Here is a 17145-nt window from a genome sequence, read left to right as displayed (position 1 = left end):
AGGGTGAACGTTGAAGTTGGGCGGGGTCTTCGCTTTCTCTGATCCATGACTCATGAGGGTAGCCGTCGTTGCCCTGGGAAACCAGGAGACGCCATGACGCTTGCGTCTTGTATCTATAGAAACGACAACATGGCGACGGTGTGAGTTCTGAGCGTTGGTCCCAGCGACCCGGCGAGCTGCGCGAGTGGCCAGAGAAGGTATCTGTCTTAGGAGACTGTCTCCTTTGGGAAGTCGTGACGGGGTGCCCTCAGTGTCCGTCGGAGAGCCCTGAGGTACTAAGACTTGGGTGAGATCAGCCTGGAGATCTCTTAGAGGTTAGTGAAACCGCTCTAAGTATATTTTATTTCTTCTTGGCAACCCGCCACTTTTTACACTGGTCATCTTAGGAATTTTTAGGTTGGAAATTAGGCAAATAAAGGAAGCTGATGATTTTTTTAAGGTTCTCAAGATATAAAAAAGAGACGAAAAAAAACACCTCCCTTGCCCAGTGTCCTTGCAATGATCGCAGTCTTTGGAAGAGTAGCACATGCTAGTGTGGAAATTATCATTGTTAGTTATAGTAACATAGGTTTGCCTAGGGCTTTTTCAAATTCTCTGTTTCTTTCAAACTTAGAGTCAATTTTGTGAAATAGGATAACCTTCATTTTACAGGTGAGGAGACTGAGGCTTGAGGAGATGGAGAAACTTGCCCATTTCAAATGAATCGGAGCAGATGCTGGAACCCAACTTTTCTTGCTCCAGGACCAGTGCTCACTTCCCTAAGCCCTAAGCCCTGGTCTGGACCAGGGTTTTACCCTGTTATCTCTCTTTTTTTTCCAGAAATGTTGATCAGAGATTTTTTTTTTCAGAGTCCAGAGGCAGAGGCTGTTTGTAGAATGCCCTATGGTTACAGCCATTACTGAGCCAGGGAAGTACTACAAAGCCATCCAACAGCAGAAAAGTAATGGGGCCTTCCTCCCTGTCTCACCATCTTGCATCTCTTTGATTCCATCTGAATGTTCACTTCCAATTGAAGGTAGGAGCCTTACCTGTCCTGTCTGGGCTAGCACTGGTACATAGCAGGCATTCAGTAAATGTCTTGTGAATGAATGAATGAGTGAATGTAAGATAGTCCCCTGCAGAGGGTTTGGTTGCTATTGTTTAGTTGCTTTGTTATGTCTGACTCTTTTGTGACCCCACGGACTGTAGCCCACCAGGCTCCTCTGTCCATGAGATTTCCCAGGCAAGAATACTGGAGTGGGTTGCCATTTCCTTTTCCGGGGGTTCTTCCCAACCCAGGGATTGAACCCACATCTCCTTCTTGGCAGGCAGATTCTTTACCACTGAGCCACCAGTGAAGCCCCTAGACGGTTTGGACTTGTTGCCAGTTAGGAAAAGAGTACATCAACAGAATATTTTGGTCTGGATGAATGGTGAGAAGGGTATGGGAGAGTGTCTGATGGAAGTGTGGAAATTTCTAAAGGGTGACCATACAATTGTTTCCTAAAGCAAACTATGTTATAATAAGGGGCTGAACCCCAGACTTGAAAATAAATAATTTCAGGCCAAATAAAAGATGACTCACATCTAATCATAAATTGTTATAAGGATTAAAATACATGTGAAGGACTTACAGCACTGCTTGGCACATGATAAATTCTCAGTAAGTTTTCTTAGAAGTTGTTATTATTTTGGAAATTGTTATTCAAAGAGGTGGGGGAAGATACTGAGTAATCTTAAATATGCACATATGTTCAAAAAAGGAGTACATTAATGCTTTCAAATATGGTAGCCACACCAGGGTGTATGTGCAGAAGGAAGGGGGATTTGAGATGGAGCCAGAGCCAGTTTGGGACCCTTGTGTGTCCAAAGCAGGGCCAAGCACCCTTTTGAGCATTTGTTGAAAGCTGTGGACACTCTCCCTAGAAAAGAGCACATGCCCATACCCATGAAATTTGCATATAATTTGCCTATAACATTTGTATATAATTTCCAGACACAGACTATGACTGGATCCCTCTGCTTTAGAGGTTGATTCATTTGTCCTTGGATTGAATCATCATTTCAGTGAGTTCAGTTCAGTTCCGTTGCTCAGTCGTGTCCAACTCTTTGTGACCCCATGAATCGTAGCATGCCAGGCCTCCCTGTCCATCACCAACTCCCAGAGTTCACTCAGACTCATGTCCATCGAGTCAGTGATGCCATCCAGCCATCTGATCCTCTGTCGTCCCCTTCTCCTCCTGCCCCCAATCCCTCCCAGCATCAGAGTCTTTTCCAATGAGTCAACTCTTCGCATGAGGTGACCAAAGTACTGGAGTTTCAGCTTTAGCATCATTCCTTCCAAAGAAGTCCCAGGGCCGATCTCCTTCAGAATGGACTGGTTGGATCTCCTCGCAGTCCAAGGGACTCTCAAGAGTCTTCTCCAACACCACAGTTCAAAAGCATCAATTCTTCGGCGCTCAGCCTTCTTCACAGTCCAACTCTCACATCCATACATGACCACTGGAAAAACCATAGCCTTGACTAGACGGACCTTTGTTGGCAAAGTAATGTTTCTGCTTTTCAATATGCTATCTAGGTTGGTCATAGCTTTTCTTCCAAGGAGTAAGCATTTTTTAATTTCATGGCTTCAGTCACCATTTGCAGTGATTTTGGAGCCCAGAAAAATAAAGTCTGACACTGTTTCCACTGTTTCCCCATCTATTTCCCATGAAGGGATGGGACCAGATGCCACGATCTTAGTTTTCTGAATGTTGAGCTTTAAGCCAACTTTTTCACTCTCCTCTTTCACTTTCATCAAGGGGCTTTTGAGTTCCTCTTCACTTTCTGCCATAAGGATGGTGTCATCTGCATATCTGAGGTTATTGATATTTCTCCCGGCAATCTTGATTCCAGCTTGTGCTTCTTCCAGCCCAGCGTTTCTCATGATGTACTCTGCCTAGAAGTTAAATAAGCAGGGTGACAATATATAGCCTTGACATACTCCTTTTCCTATTTGGAACCAGTCTGTTGTTCCATGTCCAGTTCTAACTGTTGCTTCCTGACCTGCATATAGGTTTCTCAAGAGGCAGGTCAGGTGGTCTGGTATTCCCATCTCTTTCAGAATTTTCCACAGTTTATTGTGATCCACACAGTCAAAGGCTTTGGCTCATTTCATTGAAGGCTTCCTTTAAACCTGGATTAAAAGCAGAGACATTACTTTGCCAACAAAGGTCCGTCTAGTCAAGGATATGGTTTTTCCAGTAGTTATGTATGGATGTGAGAATTGGACTGTGAAGAAAGCTGAGCACCGAAGAATTGATGCTTTTGAACTGTGGTGTTGGAGAAGACTCTTGAAAGTCCCTTGAACTGCAGGGAGATCCAACCAGTCCATCCTAAAGGAGATCAGTCCTGGGTGTTTATTGGAAGGACTGATGTTGAAGCTGAAGTTCCAATACTTTGGCCACGTAATGCAAAGAGCTGACTCATTTGAAAAGACCCTGATGCTGGGAAAGATTGAGGGCAGGAGGAGAAGGGGGCAACAGAGAGTGAGATGGTTGGATGGCATCACCAACTCATAGGACATGAGTTTGAGTGAACTCCGGCAGTTGGTGATGGACAGGGAGGCCTGCGTGCTGCGATTCATGGAGTTGCAAGGAGTCGGACACGACTGAGCGACTGAACTGAACAGGTTGTGTACTGATAAGAGAAAACTCAGAAGCCCAAGAAGCCTTCAGTCTCATTTGCCTTTTCTTTGTTCCTTATTTCTCTTCTCAGAGGAGGCCAGCCATGTTCAGAGGCAACAAGTAGAGAGTAAAAGCCAGGTAAAAGCAATGCATATGCTTCAGTGACATGCACTGGGAGTTTACTGAGAAATGCCACGTGTGGCTATGGAGGGCAGTGCTGCATGGGCCTCATCCCCAGTTCCCTTTTCCAAATGGCCTTTCCTGAATGGTGAGCCTCTAGGCTCCCAGACGAAGCCCTGGGTCTTGTATTCAGGCTCGTTTCTCACGTGCCACTTCACACCTGTTGCCAGAGCTCGGAAGCAGGCAACTCTCCATGATCACAGTGCCCATGGTGAGTCTTCTCCATTGATGTCTCTCTCATGCCCCTCCTGTCTCCTCTCTGGTCTCTTTCCAGCTCCTGACTGGCAGGAACTCTTGGCTTAGCCAGAGAGCTTCCTTCGGACTTGTGTTCCTGGCACCCAGTGCTCATTGAAGCAGCCCTCAGCCTCCTCATGAGGACTAGGGACAGCGGGGACTGCACCACGAACTCCGGATCATGCCTGAGTGCCAGCACGGTGGCCTTTCCCACCATCACTGGCAGCAGCATGGCCATGAGTGCCTCCAGCAGCAGCAACGCCAGTGCCTTTGTGAGGACGCCTGTGGGGCCAAGTGGGGTGGATGGGCAGCAGGGCAGCAGGGGTCGGAATCTGGGAGCACCCCTCTCTCCTGTCCCAACCCCATTACTAGACGCTACATACACGGAGCCCCAGGCCAGCTGGAGCGGTGGCAGCTGTGAGCATGACGACGGAGAGAAGAATGTTGGGGAGATGGGAGTTTGCGGCTGATAAGAGTAGCCTGTAGTTCTCTCTTCCTTCGAAAAGCTCTTCTGATCTTGATGCCTACCTAGGGCCTTGCATTTGTCCAGTGGGTGGATGTTTGCATTTTTGCAGCTCTCAGGGTTCTCTCTGTGTGACAGCAGCGGGTCAGGGTGGCCAGTGCTCGTCTAGGGAGGTAACGTAGGGGTCTGACTGCGTTTTGTGCAGCACATGTCTGTCATGTGGGAGTTCTTGGGTTGCCTTAAATGTGATGGTGGTTGCATTTGCCTCCCTGTGGACCATGGTCATCTCTCCCCTGCATCTGTGCCGTTCCAGGCCAGTTTGCACACAGATTCATTCACTGCCCTTCCCAACTCTGCTCTGAGCTGGCTGAGAATAAAGGTGGGAGGAGGGGAGAAGCCCAGATACGTCTCTTCTTCCCTCCCTGCTTTTGACAGTGTCTCGGTCGGCTGTGTCTCGCTGTCACTCCCATCGGCACCAGACAGTGCTCTGGGTTCTGAGACCCCCACCTACAGCAGCACCTTCTTTTTAAAATTATATTAATTAGTTTATTTTTTTTTGGCTGTGCTGGGTCTTTGTTGCTGCACGTGGGCTTTCTCTAGTTGCAGTGAGCAGGGGGCTACTCTTCATTGTGGTGCACGGGCTTCTCACTGCAGTGGTTTCTCTTATTGTGGAGCCCACGTTCTAGGTGCACGGGCTTAGTAGCTGTGGCACCCGGGCTTAGTTGCTCCTCGACATGTGGGATCTTTGTAGACCAGGGATCAAACCCATGTCTACCGCTTTGGCAGGCTGATTCTCAACCACTGGACCACCGGGGAAGTCCCTGGTGGCAGCTTCTTGATGTTGTTAACTTTGAGGTTACTTCACTAGCCCCTCGTTGTGCATTGAATTCCTTATTTTAAACACCCAGAGGGGCTTATGTTTTTCTGGTTGGACTCTGATCAATGCATCAACTGATGTTTATAATAAATGACCTTCGGCCACCCATGTCACCTTTCCTCCGTGGGCAGTTCAGGCCATCTGACATTCTGTATATTTTGAAACAGATGTAAGCTCCTAGAGAGAAAGGATTTGATGGTCTCATTCACTATTATAGGCCTGGCACTAACCTCTACAGTGTCTGGCGCATCATAGGTAGTGAAGCACATATCTGTTAAACACATACATTTATCCTCTGTTGTTGCTCAGCCATTAAGTCGTATCCCCACGGACTGCGGCATGCCAGGCCCCCCTTATATAATGATATAAAAACAACCCTTGGTCAAAGCTAAAGGAAAATGGCAGTGAATGTAAATTCACTGCAATGAATGGTATAAAGAGACACCTGGTTCCTCCTCCCTCCATCTTGCTGCCCCAGAAGTTGTCCATTCCCCTCCCTCCTCAGATAGTTAAGGGTTAGGGATCAGCCGGTGAAAAGATTTGCTGTTATAGACAGGGAGTGTTGGTACAGTAAACCTCTAGCATCCTTAGGAGCAGTGGTTGGAGTGGCCTCAAAGCCAAGGCATTGGGTGTGGGTTGGCCCCAGGCAAGTTGGCTCTGTCCTTTGCTCCACCAGCTAGGTGAGGGATGGGAGAGGAAATGGTGGAATATCCCTGTGCCCTGGAGAAGTTCCAGTGAGGGACGTCTTAGAGAAGTTCTCTACAGGCTTCTGTAGAGAAGGGGTAGGATGGGGAGGATGAGAAGGCAGCATCTGAATAGAGCAGTGTCTGAGGGCACACGGGAGACAGAACAGGCCAGCTAAGGCTGCTGAGTGTGCTGGGCTAAGGGGCCGATAGAGCGGTCCAGGGACGGCTTCAGGGGCAGTATCTCAGTGAATCTAGTTGGAAAACCATTCGAGTGACCTCAGAAGAGGTAATATCAGACTCCAGGGCCTCCCTGCCTCTCACCTTCTCTCTCCAGACCATCCCCCATGGGGCAAGAAGTGGTGTAATTCATTACCTTCTGGAGGTGGGGCGATCCTAGCCCATTCTCTGGGTCTTTGAATTCTTCTCTCCTTTCTCTCTGCCAACCGGACAGCCTGCCAGCTCCATGGACACTCAGTTGTGCTTCCCAAAGAAGCAGGACAAAGTGAAGAAGAGGGTCATCTGGGACATTGAGGTGGCTGAGGAGCTACAATGGAAAGGCTGGGTGTTGGGGAAGGAGATCACCAAAAACCTGGTTCTGAAAAATCTCTCCTTGAAAATCCAGAAGATAAAATACAGGTACCAGTATGAGGGATCAGAGACTAAGTCCCTGAGCCCTCAACCCCTCAAAGCAGCCACTTTAAAAAATAAGTCATACAAAACCAAAAGAGTGTGTAGAACATGTATAGTTTGAACAATTGTTGAAAGTGGAACCCGTGTGACCAGGTTAATTAATGGAGTAATAACAGTGTCTGAAGCTCACCTTCTCTCATCATGTGTCCCCCCAGCCTTGGAACACCTTCCCTACTGATAAAGGTAACCACTGTTCTGACTTTCATGATAATGATTTTCTTGTTTTTCTCAAAAGGGCTTGCCACTTATGTTTGCATCCCTAAATGATATAGTTTGTTTACCTTCTTATGAGCTTTATGTAAGTGAGATAACACGATATACTTTTGTTGTTGTTGTTCAGTCACTAAGTCATGTCTGATTCTTTGCAACCCCATGGACTGCAGCATGCCAGGCTTCCCCATCCTTCACTATCTCACAAATGCTCAAACTCGTGTCCGTTGAGTTGATGATGCCTTCCAACCACCTCATTCTCTGTTACCCGCTTCTCCTCCTGTCTTCAATCTTTCCCACCATCAGGGTCTTTTCCAGTGATTCAGCTCTTCACATCAGGTGGCCAAAGTATTGGAGCTTCAGCTTTGACGTCAGTCCTTCCAATGAATATTCAGGATTGAATTCCTTTAGGATTAACTGGTTTGATCTCCATGCTGTCCAAGGGACTCTCAAGAGTTTTCTCCAGCACCACAGTTCAGAAGCATCAGTTCTTCAGTGCTCAGCCTTCTTTATGGTCCAACTCTCACATCCATGCATGACTACTGGAAAATCCACAGCTTTGACTCTACTGAGCTTTGTTGGCAAAGTGATGTTTCTGCTTTTTAGTATGCCGTCTAGGTTGGTCATAGCTCAGTTATGTTCATAAGACTCATCCACACGCGTGTGTAGTTTATCCTCTTTCATCACAGAGTAATAGTTCAACGTATGCTTCTGTGTGTTTATGAATTCTTCTGCTGAGGGACGTTTCGGTTGTTTCAAGTTTGAGACTGTTATCAACATTGTTCAGCTATTGCACAAGTTCAAGTTTTTCTAGGGTAGCTACAAAGGAATAGAACTACTGTGACTTAGAACATGTACCCGTTTGCTTCTTACAGATGTTTGTACATGTTTGCCAAACTCGTTTCCAAAGTACTTATACCCATTTATATTCCCACCAGCCACATATGAGTATTCCCATTCATCTTTACCAACAATTGATGTTGTTTAAACTTAAATTTTTTGCCAATAATGCTAATTTGTTGTAGGTTTAATTTTCATTTCTCTGATTACTATTACAATTAAGTGTTTTTTTCCTGTGTTATTGGCCATTTCATTTGTGAAATTCCTGTTTAAGTCTGTGCTCATTTTTCTGTTAGATTATCTTTTTTCATTTTTCAAAAAGAATTAAAATGTAGCTGATTTGCAATATTATATTAATTTCATCTGTATAGCATAATGATGTAGTACTTTTATAGATTATACTCCCTTAAAAGTTATTACAAGATAATGGCTATCATTTCCTGTGCTATGCAGGATATCCTTGTTGCCTAACTATTTTATTTTATTATTTTAAGTTTAGGTTTGTTTATTTATTCTATTCTTGGCTGTGCTGGGTCTTTGTTGCTTTGCATGGGCTTTCTCTAGTTGCGTCGAGCGGGGCCTACTCTTCCTTGCAGTGCTTGGGATCCTCATTGCAGCGGCTTCTCTTGCTGTGGAGCGCAGGCTCGAGGCACATGGGCGCAGTAGTTGCGGCTCGAGGATTCTCGAGTGTGGACTCAGTAGTTGTGGCACAAGGGCTTAGCTGCTCCTCGGCATGTGGAATCTTTCCAGGGCAGGGATGGAGCCTGTGTCCCCTGCATTGGCAGGCAGATTCTTATCCACTGTGTCACCAGGGAAGTCCCGCTTATCTATTTTAAATTTGGTAGTTTGTTTCTCTTAACCCCATACTCCGATCTTCATCTTGCCCCTTCCCACTTCCCTCTCCCCACTGGTAACAACTACTTTGTTTTCTGAATCTTTGAGTCTGTTTCTGCTTTGCTATAAACATTGGTTTGTTTTAGATTTCACATACAAGTGATATCATGTAGTATATGTCTTTGTCTGACTTACTTCACTAATTATAATATTCTCCAGGTCCACCCATGTTATGGATTTCATTATTTTTTGTGGCTGGGTAATATTCCATTGTGAGTGTGTGTGTGTGTATGTGTGTATGCCACATCTTCTTGACCCGTTTGTCTGTTGATGGTCGCTTGGGGTGCTCCAGTATCTTGGCATTGTAAATAGTGCTGCTATGAACATTTGGGGTACGTGTATCTTTTCCAATTAGTATTTTTCTTTTTTTTTTTCCTGGACATATGCAGAGGAGTGGAATCGCTAGATCATATGGTAGTCCTATTTTTAGTTTTTTTGGAACCTGCATACTGTTTTCCAGGATGGCAGACCAATTAACATTCCCACCAATAGCATACCAGGGTCCCCTTTTCTCCACATCCTCGCCAATGTTTATTTGTAGACTTCTTGATAACAGTGCAAGGTGATATTTCATTGTTATGATTTGCATTTCTCTAATAATTAGCAATGTTGAGCATCTTTTCATGTACCTGTTACCTATCTTTACATGTTCTTTGTAGATTGTCTTTTTTTAATAAATGTTCTTATTGAAGATACTAATTCTTTATCAGTTATGTGCTGTGAATATTCTTCTCCCACCTTGTGATTTGTCTTTTCTTCTATCATGTATTTTGAAGAAAAGGCATTCTTAATTTCAAAGGAATCGAATGTACCAATATGTTTTCTTTTATGGTTGATATTTGCAAGTTCTTCTCTACCCTTATCTAGTTCATGAAGATTTTCTCCTATAGTATCTTCTAAAGACATTATAATTTTGCCTTTCATATTTGTCTTTTATCTACATGGAATTGATTCTTGTGAATGGTTTGAAGTACGGAACCAATGACTCTTTTCCCCTCAAATCAATGTCCAGTTGTCCCAGCACCATTTATTGAAAATTTGATACTTTGCCTTATGATCTCCCTACCACTGATGTTTATCAAGTGTCCATACATGTAGGAACCATTTCTGAACCCTGTTTTGTTCTCTTGCTCTATTTGTCTCTCCCTGGGCCAATAAATATCATCCTGAATTGATTATTAAAGCTTATATATAAGTCTTAATTATCTTGTAGTGTAAGTCCTCCAACTTCACTCTTACTCAAGATTGTCTTGGCTCTCATTGGACCTTTTAACTTTCATAAATAGCTTCAAATCAACTTAAATACATACAAGTAGACAACTTTTTGGAGAAGGCAATGGCAACCCACTCCAGTACTCTTGCCTGGAAAATCCCATGGGCAGAGGAGCCTGGTAGGCTGCAGTCCATGGGGTCGCTAAGATTTGGACGTGACTGAGCGACTTCACTTTCACTTTTTGCTTTCATGCATTTGGAGAAGGAAATGGCAACCCACTCCAGTGTTCTTGCCTGGAGAATCCCAGGGACAGGGGACCCTGGTGGGCTGCCATCTCTGGGGTCACACAGAGTCGGACATCACTGAAGCGACTTAGCAGCAGCAGCAGCAGACAACTTTTTAAGATTTTGTTTAGGATTTAGTTGAACATATAGATCAATTTAGGCTTTCCAGGTGGCTCAGTGGGGTAAAGAGTCCGCCTGCAATGCAGGAGACACAAGAGACACAGGTTTGATTCCTGGGTCGGGAAGATCCCCTGGAGGAGGGCATTGGCAACCCACTCCAGTATTCTTGCCTGGAGAATCCCATGGACAAGAGGAGCCTACAGTCTATAGGGTCAAAGAGCTGGACATGACTGAAGTGACTGAGCACACGGGCATACACACATAGATCAATTTGGGGAGAATCGACATCATTACAAATTGAGTCTTTCATGAACATGGTGCCTCTTTATATTTCTTTAGGTCTTCTTTCATGTCTTTCAATAAAATGTAACATTTTCTCCATAGATGTCTTACACATCTTTAGTTAGATTTATACCTAAGTGTTTAAAATTTTTAATGATGCTGAGTATGATATCTTTTAAAGTTGTTTTATTCTTCTGCTTATTGCTGGTTTTTTAGAAAGTCATTTTTTAAAAATATAGATGTTTTGTCCACACCGTTGTGCCCAGCAACCTTGACAAACTTTCTCGTTAATTCTAATGATGTGTTTGTTAATTCTGTTTTCCATGTACATGTTCATACCTTAAATGAAAATGGCATTTTTTTTCCTTCCTTTCCAATCCTGTATCTTTTCTTTCTTTGTCTTTCCTTCCTGCACTATTGAAAAGGAAAGTGCTGAACAGCAGTGGTTATAGAAGGCATCCTTGTTTTGCTCATGATCTCAACGTGAAAGATTCCAGTGTTTCACCATTAATTTGCATGTTTCCTGTAGTTGTTGTTTTTCTTCTTTTTTTAGACTTTATCAGGTTAAGGAAGTTCCCTTCTATTCCTAGGTTGCTGAGAGTTTTTGTCATAAACATATGTTGAAGTTTATTTAATGTTTTTCTTTATTGAGATGGTCATTTGTTTTTTTCTCTCTTAATTTGTGAATACAGTGAATTACATTAAATGATTTTTAATTTTCTTTTTTTTGACTGTACCACAGGGCATGTGGGATCTAACCTGTGCCCCCTGCAGTGGAAATTTGGAGTGTTAACCACTGAACTGCCAGAGAAATTCCCTGATTTTTAAAAAAGTTAATTAATTATTTTTTGGCTGTGCTGGGTCTTTGTTGCTGCGCATGCACTTTCTGTGAGCAGGAGGCTTCTCTTGTTGCAGTGTGCAGGCTCTGGGGCTCAGAGGATTCAGTAATTGTGGCCCACAGGCTTAGTTGCCCCGAGGCATGTGGAATCTTCCCAAACCAGGGATTGAACCCACGTCCCCTGCATTGGCAGGAAGATTACCAACCACTGGATCATCAGGAAAATCCATCCCCACTTTTTTTTTTTTAATGTTAAACCAGTGGTGTATTCCTAGAATAAGCCCCGCTTGTTCATGATTGAGTGTTCTTTCTATACTCATTGCTAAATTGTTTTTGCCAATATTTTGTTTATGGCTGGTACTGGCCTGTAATTTTCCTTTCTTCTCATAACTGTCAGGTTTTGATAACAACATTATGATAGACTCACAGAGTATTTTGGGGAGGGTTTCCTTGTTTTCTGTTGTTGGGAAGACAAGGCTAGAATTATCAAGTGCTCCATACTACTTGCTGCGAAGCCATCTGGCCTGGTCTTTTCTTTGTGGGATGATTCTTTGACTATTTATTCAATTTTTTGGATAATTTTAGGTTAGGGTGGCCACAAAATGTATAATTCTTGAGTCACTTTTGGTCAATTATACATTCCTAGAAATGTGTTTATTTTATCTCAACTTACTGGTATAGAGTTTTTGGCAGTATTGTCTTTGTCTCTTTTTTTTTAAGTAATTCTGTTTATTTATTTATGCACTTTTGGCTGTGCTGGGTCTTTGTTGCTGCGCGGGCTTTTCTCCGGCTGTGGCGAGCAGGCGTCACTCTAGTTGTGGTGTGTGGGCTTCCCCTCGCAGCGGCCTCTCTCGCTGCAGAGCGTGGGCTCAGTAGTTGTGGTGCTCGGCCTTCGTTGCCCCACAGCATGTGGGATCTCCCCAGGCCAGGGATGGAACCCGCGTCCCCAACGTTGGCAGGTGGCTCCTTAACCACTGGACCACCAGGGAAGTCCACTCCTGTATCTTTCCCTTCAGTGCTCTGACATCCTGGAGTGAAGGTTTGTAAGAAAAGGGGTGGCATGCAAGAGACAGTTCCTACTGGGGCATAACCCCTGTGTTTCCCCTTCCACAGTCCCACCAGCTGCTTAGCTTACCAGGGTCTCCCCTAATCCTTCTGTCTCTTCTAGTTTTCTGATCCCAAAGTGTTTATTCCTTGGCTCCCTCCCACAGGCCCCCCAAGACCAAGTTCTTCTTCACGGTCGTCCCCCAGCCCATCTTCCTGAGCCCAGGCCTAACCCTCTCACTCCCTGTCATCTTCCGCCCTCTGGAGAAGGTAAGGCCTGCCGTGGCGAGTGAAGGACAGGGAGGGACATGGGCACAGTGACCTCGGAGCAGAGGGCCAGGCCAGAGGAGTGAGGAGCCCCCACAACCCAGCCACCACACCCACATCCACACCCACAAACTTGGAGCCAAAACTCATTGGACAGAAGGGGCTTCCAGTTGGATGTGTGGGGTGGGGAGGGTGGGGCAGTGGGGAAAGCGGTGCTACTCTGTTAGCCATCAGAAAGCCCTGTATTCCTTGGCTTCCTCCTGCTCTCAAAATATTCTCCCCAAACTTTGCCCCATATCTCTGAGACCAAGATGGCGCTAGAGCTCAAGGAACTGACTTTGTCTTCAGAGACTGAGATGGAGGAGGGCCGTGGCCCAGCCCAGCCCTCCACGGTTATGTTGGGGGGATGGCCAGGGCCAGGGTGAGGTGGGTACCACCCGAGTACCACTGATCAGTCACTGCCTCTGCCTCTCCCCCCCACCGCCGCCTCCACACACCACAGAAGGAGTACGTGGACCAGCTGTGGCTCGAGAAAGCAGAGGGGATGTTCTGTGTGGACCTGAGAGCCACCCTGCCCTGCCACAGTCTGATCTGCCCACCGTCCCTGCAGTTGCCCATGTGCGCCATGGGGGACATGGCTGAGGCCTGGTTCTGCCTGGAAAATGTGGGGTGAGGGCAGAGGCTGAGGCTTGGAGGCGGGAAGCGCGACAACTGGGAGGAGGATTCCTGGGAGCAGAAGAGACGGGCATGTGGGGTGTGGGAGTAAAGGGGGCATCTCTACCTGTCTAAAGCAGGGGCAGTGGTCAGAGGGGGCAAAGTGGCTCTGATCCGCATCCCCCCTCCCCTGCGCCCTACCCCCAGAGACCTGCCTACCTTCTTCACCTGGGAGTCCCCCAGCCCATTCCAGATGCTGCCGCCCATGGGGCTGCTGGAACCAGGCCAGGCCTGCCGGGTCAAGGTGACCTTCCAGCCCCCAATGGCTGTCATCTATGAAGCCCAGGCCACGTGCTGGTATGGGGAGGGCAGCAAGCAGAAGAGCAGCATCCAGCTGCAGGCTGTGGGTGAGGCCCAACCTCTCACCTGTCCCCAGAGCCCCCTGCTGCACCTCCCTGGGAAACAAAGCCTCCAGTGTGCTCCCCCCACCCCTGCCCTGGCCTGGCCCCCAAGGGACCTCCATCAGCCTCCCGCCCTTCGCCGAGCCCCACAGGCTTTGTCATCTCTTTGTTTCCCTTGGTGCCGCAGACCAGTGTTCCCCTGGGGACCCATGTTTTCCTTGAAGGGGCTATTCAGTTTGGGGCCACAGAGGCCCTGGTGGGTTTCTCCCCAAGGCTGTCCACTCTCTGCCCAGCCAAATGCGCCCAGCTGCTGGTGAGCATAAAGCAGAGGCGCCCGGAGGACCAGGATGCTGAAGGCTTCCAGAAAGTGCTGCACTTTGGCTCTGTTGCTGTGGGCTGCACCGCTGAGAGGCAGATCAAGCTGTATAACCCGTCAGCAGTATGTGTCCTGTGCCTGTGGGGGGAAGTGGGGGCAGGGCTCAGGGACCACAGCCCCGGGTGCGCCTAATACCCACCCCTGTACAGAATGTTGCAAGCCTTGCATACCTATGTCTGTTGATACACTCATGTCAGCAGGGGTCCCCCCATCATCTCAGCTGGGGGCTGGGCTGGACTATCCCTTGACTTCCCCCCAGAACAACCCCAAGAGCAGCCCTCAGGTGTCCTGATGCCAGGACCACTGCTAGCCTTCGTGGTACCTTTGGGACAAGGCAGAGGTACCCACTCTGGGCAGTCCCAGTGCAGGGCACATGGCTCAGCCCCTTCCCTCCTCTGGGCCAAGGCAGCCTTGCTCCACAATCAAGCTGGTGACTGAGGCAGAGGCAGGGCTTCAGCTGGGAACCTTAGTGATGACGGACCACCCCACCCTGTAACCGGACCCTTCCTGGCCCCGCAGGTGAGCGCCCCCTTCAGGATCGAAGTGGCCCCAGACATGCTGGTCAAAGACCAGGCCTTCTCGTGCCCCACGGCCCATGGCATCGTGCCCCCTGGAGAGAAGAAATTCGTGTCGGTGTTCTTCCGCCCTGAGACCTTGGACGTCAGGACCATGGACTACTTGTCCATCGTGCCCTCTGGCTGTGCCTCTCAGACCCTGCTCAAAGTCGTTGGTTTCTCTAGAGGTACTGGCAGTCCCAGCTCACTGCACTGCCTCCAGAGACAGGAGCAGCCCCTGCTTACAACTGACAAGCCTCTGCTGCTAGACGCCTGGGGCCTCCTTACCCTCAGCCTGGGTGTCTGCTGCCCCCTGGTGGGCTCAGCTAGGAATCAGTTAAGGTCACCTGGAGATACTGTCCCCATACTCACTCTCCGACTCCCAACCCCCCACCCCCAACCGCTGCCCCTCTACTACCCAGCCTGGTGGTCTGCGCAGGCCGCAGGCCGCTGGGGCGCCAAGCCTTTCCAACCCAATCTTCTGTCTCCAGGCAGCACCACCTCCCATCGGTGGGACCCTTGGAGACCCACCCAGGTGGCCAGGCCCACTCACAGCGACCCCCCACCCCCGCCTCCTCCACCCAGGTCCTGCCCTGTGGCTGCAGCACCACTGCGTTGACTTCAGCTGGGTCAACCTCGGGACCCGCTCAGAGCAGTCCCTGCGGATGGAGAACAAGTCGGACTGCACAGCCTACTTCCACTTTGACATCGACTGTCAGGAGAGCGTCTTCAGCATCAGACCTGCCTTTGGGACCCTGGTGGGCAAGGCCTGCATGACCCTGTGCTGTGTCTTCCAGCCCACTCAACCCATCATCTACTGGCGGCGGGTGGCCTGTCTCATCCACCACCAGGTGAGCTGTTGGGGAGGAGCGAGGCCGGGCTCCCCTAGGAGATGGAGGGGCCAATCCGAGGCCCAGTCATGAGGACAGGGCTCGGTGCTCAGTCACCTGTATTCTGGAACTTGCAGGATTTTCTCCTCCAGGGCCCCCAGCCTGGCTTTCGGAGCCAGAGGTTGGCTAGGGGCATGCAGAGGCTTGTTTTGAGCTAGGTGGGCGGACCGGTCTTGCTCTCACTGCTGCCAGCCCGGGACTTTGGCCCTCACCCGACGCAGCACGTGGAGGGCAGAGAGCCTTGAGGTGACAACCCCCACCCGGGCCCCCGGACCGGGTGGTACACACTGTGCCCTGACGAAGCCAGTCTCTGGCCAGGGTGGTGAGTGGAGGCTGAAATCTAGCCTCACACAGACAAAATGTTGTAGGACCCACTGTTCCTGGACCTGATTGGGACATGCCACTCAGAGAGCACCAAGCCAGCCATCCTCCGGCCTCAGCATCTCACGTGGTACCGCACGCACCTGGTGCGGGGCCTGACGCTGTACCCGCCTGACATCCTGGGCATCATGCTGAGGGAGAGGAAGCTGGAGCAGGATAAGAATGGCGCCCTGATGCTCCCCATCGAGGTTCGATGTGTCCCTCTGGGACCCAGGGGGGCCGTCCACCCTACCAGGTTCACGCCCCCCCTTCTCTAGCAATCCTTGGGCAGTCCTGCACTCCGCAGTGCCATGGGCATCGTTCGTAGTCAGGGGGTGTGACATGTGCGGAGCTCTTGTAGCCTTTTCCGGAAAGGAGCACAGAGATGAGGGGCAGCAGCCAGAGAACTGGCCCCCACCCACCCGTCTCTCCCCACGCAGGACTCAGAGGACATACCGGCCCCGCAGTATCCCCTCATTCCCCCGATGACTGAGTACTTCTTCGACGGCACCAATGACGTGGCCATCTTTCCCCCGCCCGTCAGCATTGAGCCCGTCGAGGTGGATTTCGGTGCCTGCCCCAGGCCCAAGGACCCCAGCCCCATTCCCCTGTGCCTCATGAACCACACCAACGGCAAGATCACCGTGGCCTGGACACGCAGGGCTGACTGCCCCTTCTGGGTGACCCCAAACACCTTTGATGTGCCCCCTCTCAAGTCCACAGCCCTGCGCCTGCACTTCCAGCCGCCTCACCCCAATGGCCTGTATGCTGTGGAGCTTGAAGCCTTCGCCGTCTATAAGGTGTGTGTGGGCAGACGGGACAGGGGAAGGTGGATTCTCTGCCCTGGAGCCTGAACGGCAGGGTGCGGGGTCGGAGGGGAGGGTGGGGTGAGGTAGGACCTGTCCTCTCTGTGCCGGGCTCTGCTCCCTCCTTTCCTTGTCCCCTTGGCTGGACTTTGGCCTTGGTGGTCTGTCTTTCTCCCAGGTTCATGGCCTGCCTTGGCTGAGGGGCTTCTTGGCCCAGCTGATTATGTCTCCCTCTCGTGTGCCTCCCACCCTCTCTGGAGGGAGAACTCAGTGGGGCTCAAGCCCTTTGGGAAATTCTGGTGCACGTAGTTTCCTGGGCCTCCTGGCTGGGGGGCTCC

At 49.0% G+C, this 17145-nt stretch overlaps 1 protein-coding gene and 1 long non-coding RNA gene across 2 annotated transcripts in view; both read left to right on the top strand.

The window, feature by feature from the left end:
- Nucleotides 1-1534, top strand: LOC129646779 (uncharacterized). The gene is made up of 3 exons (XR_008712175.1): nucleotides 1-314; nucleotides 849-1015; nucleotides 1308-1534. It is a non-coding gene; the product is annotated as an uncharacterized LOC129646779 (long non-coding RNA).
- Nucleotides 1535-1628: 94 nt separating this feature from the next.
- CFAP65 (cilia and flagella associated protein 65) overlaps nucleotides 1629-17145 on the top strand; it is a 39315-nt gene continuing 23798 nt past the window's right edge. The window contains 13 exon segments of the mRNA XM_055574463.1: nucleotides 1629-1642; nucleotides 3736-3745; nucleotides 3747-3805; nucleotides 4132-4330; nucleotides 6536-6720; nucleotides 12667-12769; nucleotides 13269-13435; nucleotides 13628-13827; nucleotides 14115-14260; nucleotides 14717-14939; nucleotides 15337-15602; nucleotides 16010-16210; nucleotides 16442-16801. Coding sequence (XP_055430438.1) covers nucleotides 1629-1642; nucleotides 3736-3745; nucleotides 3747-3805; nucleotides 4132-4330; nucleotides 6536-6720; nucleotides 12667-12769; nucleotides 13269-13435; nucleotides 13628-13827; nucleotides 14115-14260; nucleotides 14717-14939; nucleotides 15337-15602; nucleotides 16010-16210; nucleotides 16442-16801 — 2133 coding nt within the window.

This window comes from Bubalus kerabau, chromosome 3, assembly GCF_029407905.1.
Source record: "Bubalus kerabau isolate K-KA32 ecotype Philippines breed swamp buffalo chromosome 3, PCC_UOA_SB_1v2, whole genome shotgun sequence".
Taxonomy (NCBI): domain Eukaryota; kingdom Metazoa; phylum Chordata; class Mammalia; order Artiodactyla; family Bovidae; genus Bubalus; species Bubalus kerabau.
This window is presented reverse-complemented; position numbering and strand designations above follow the sequence as displayed.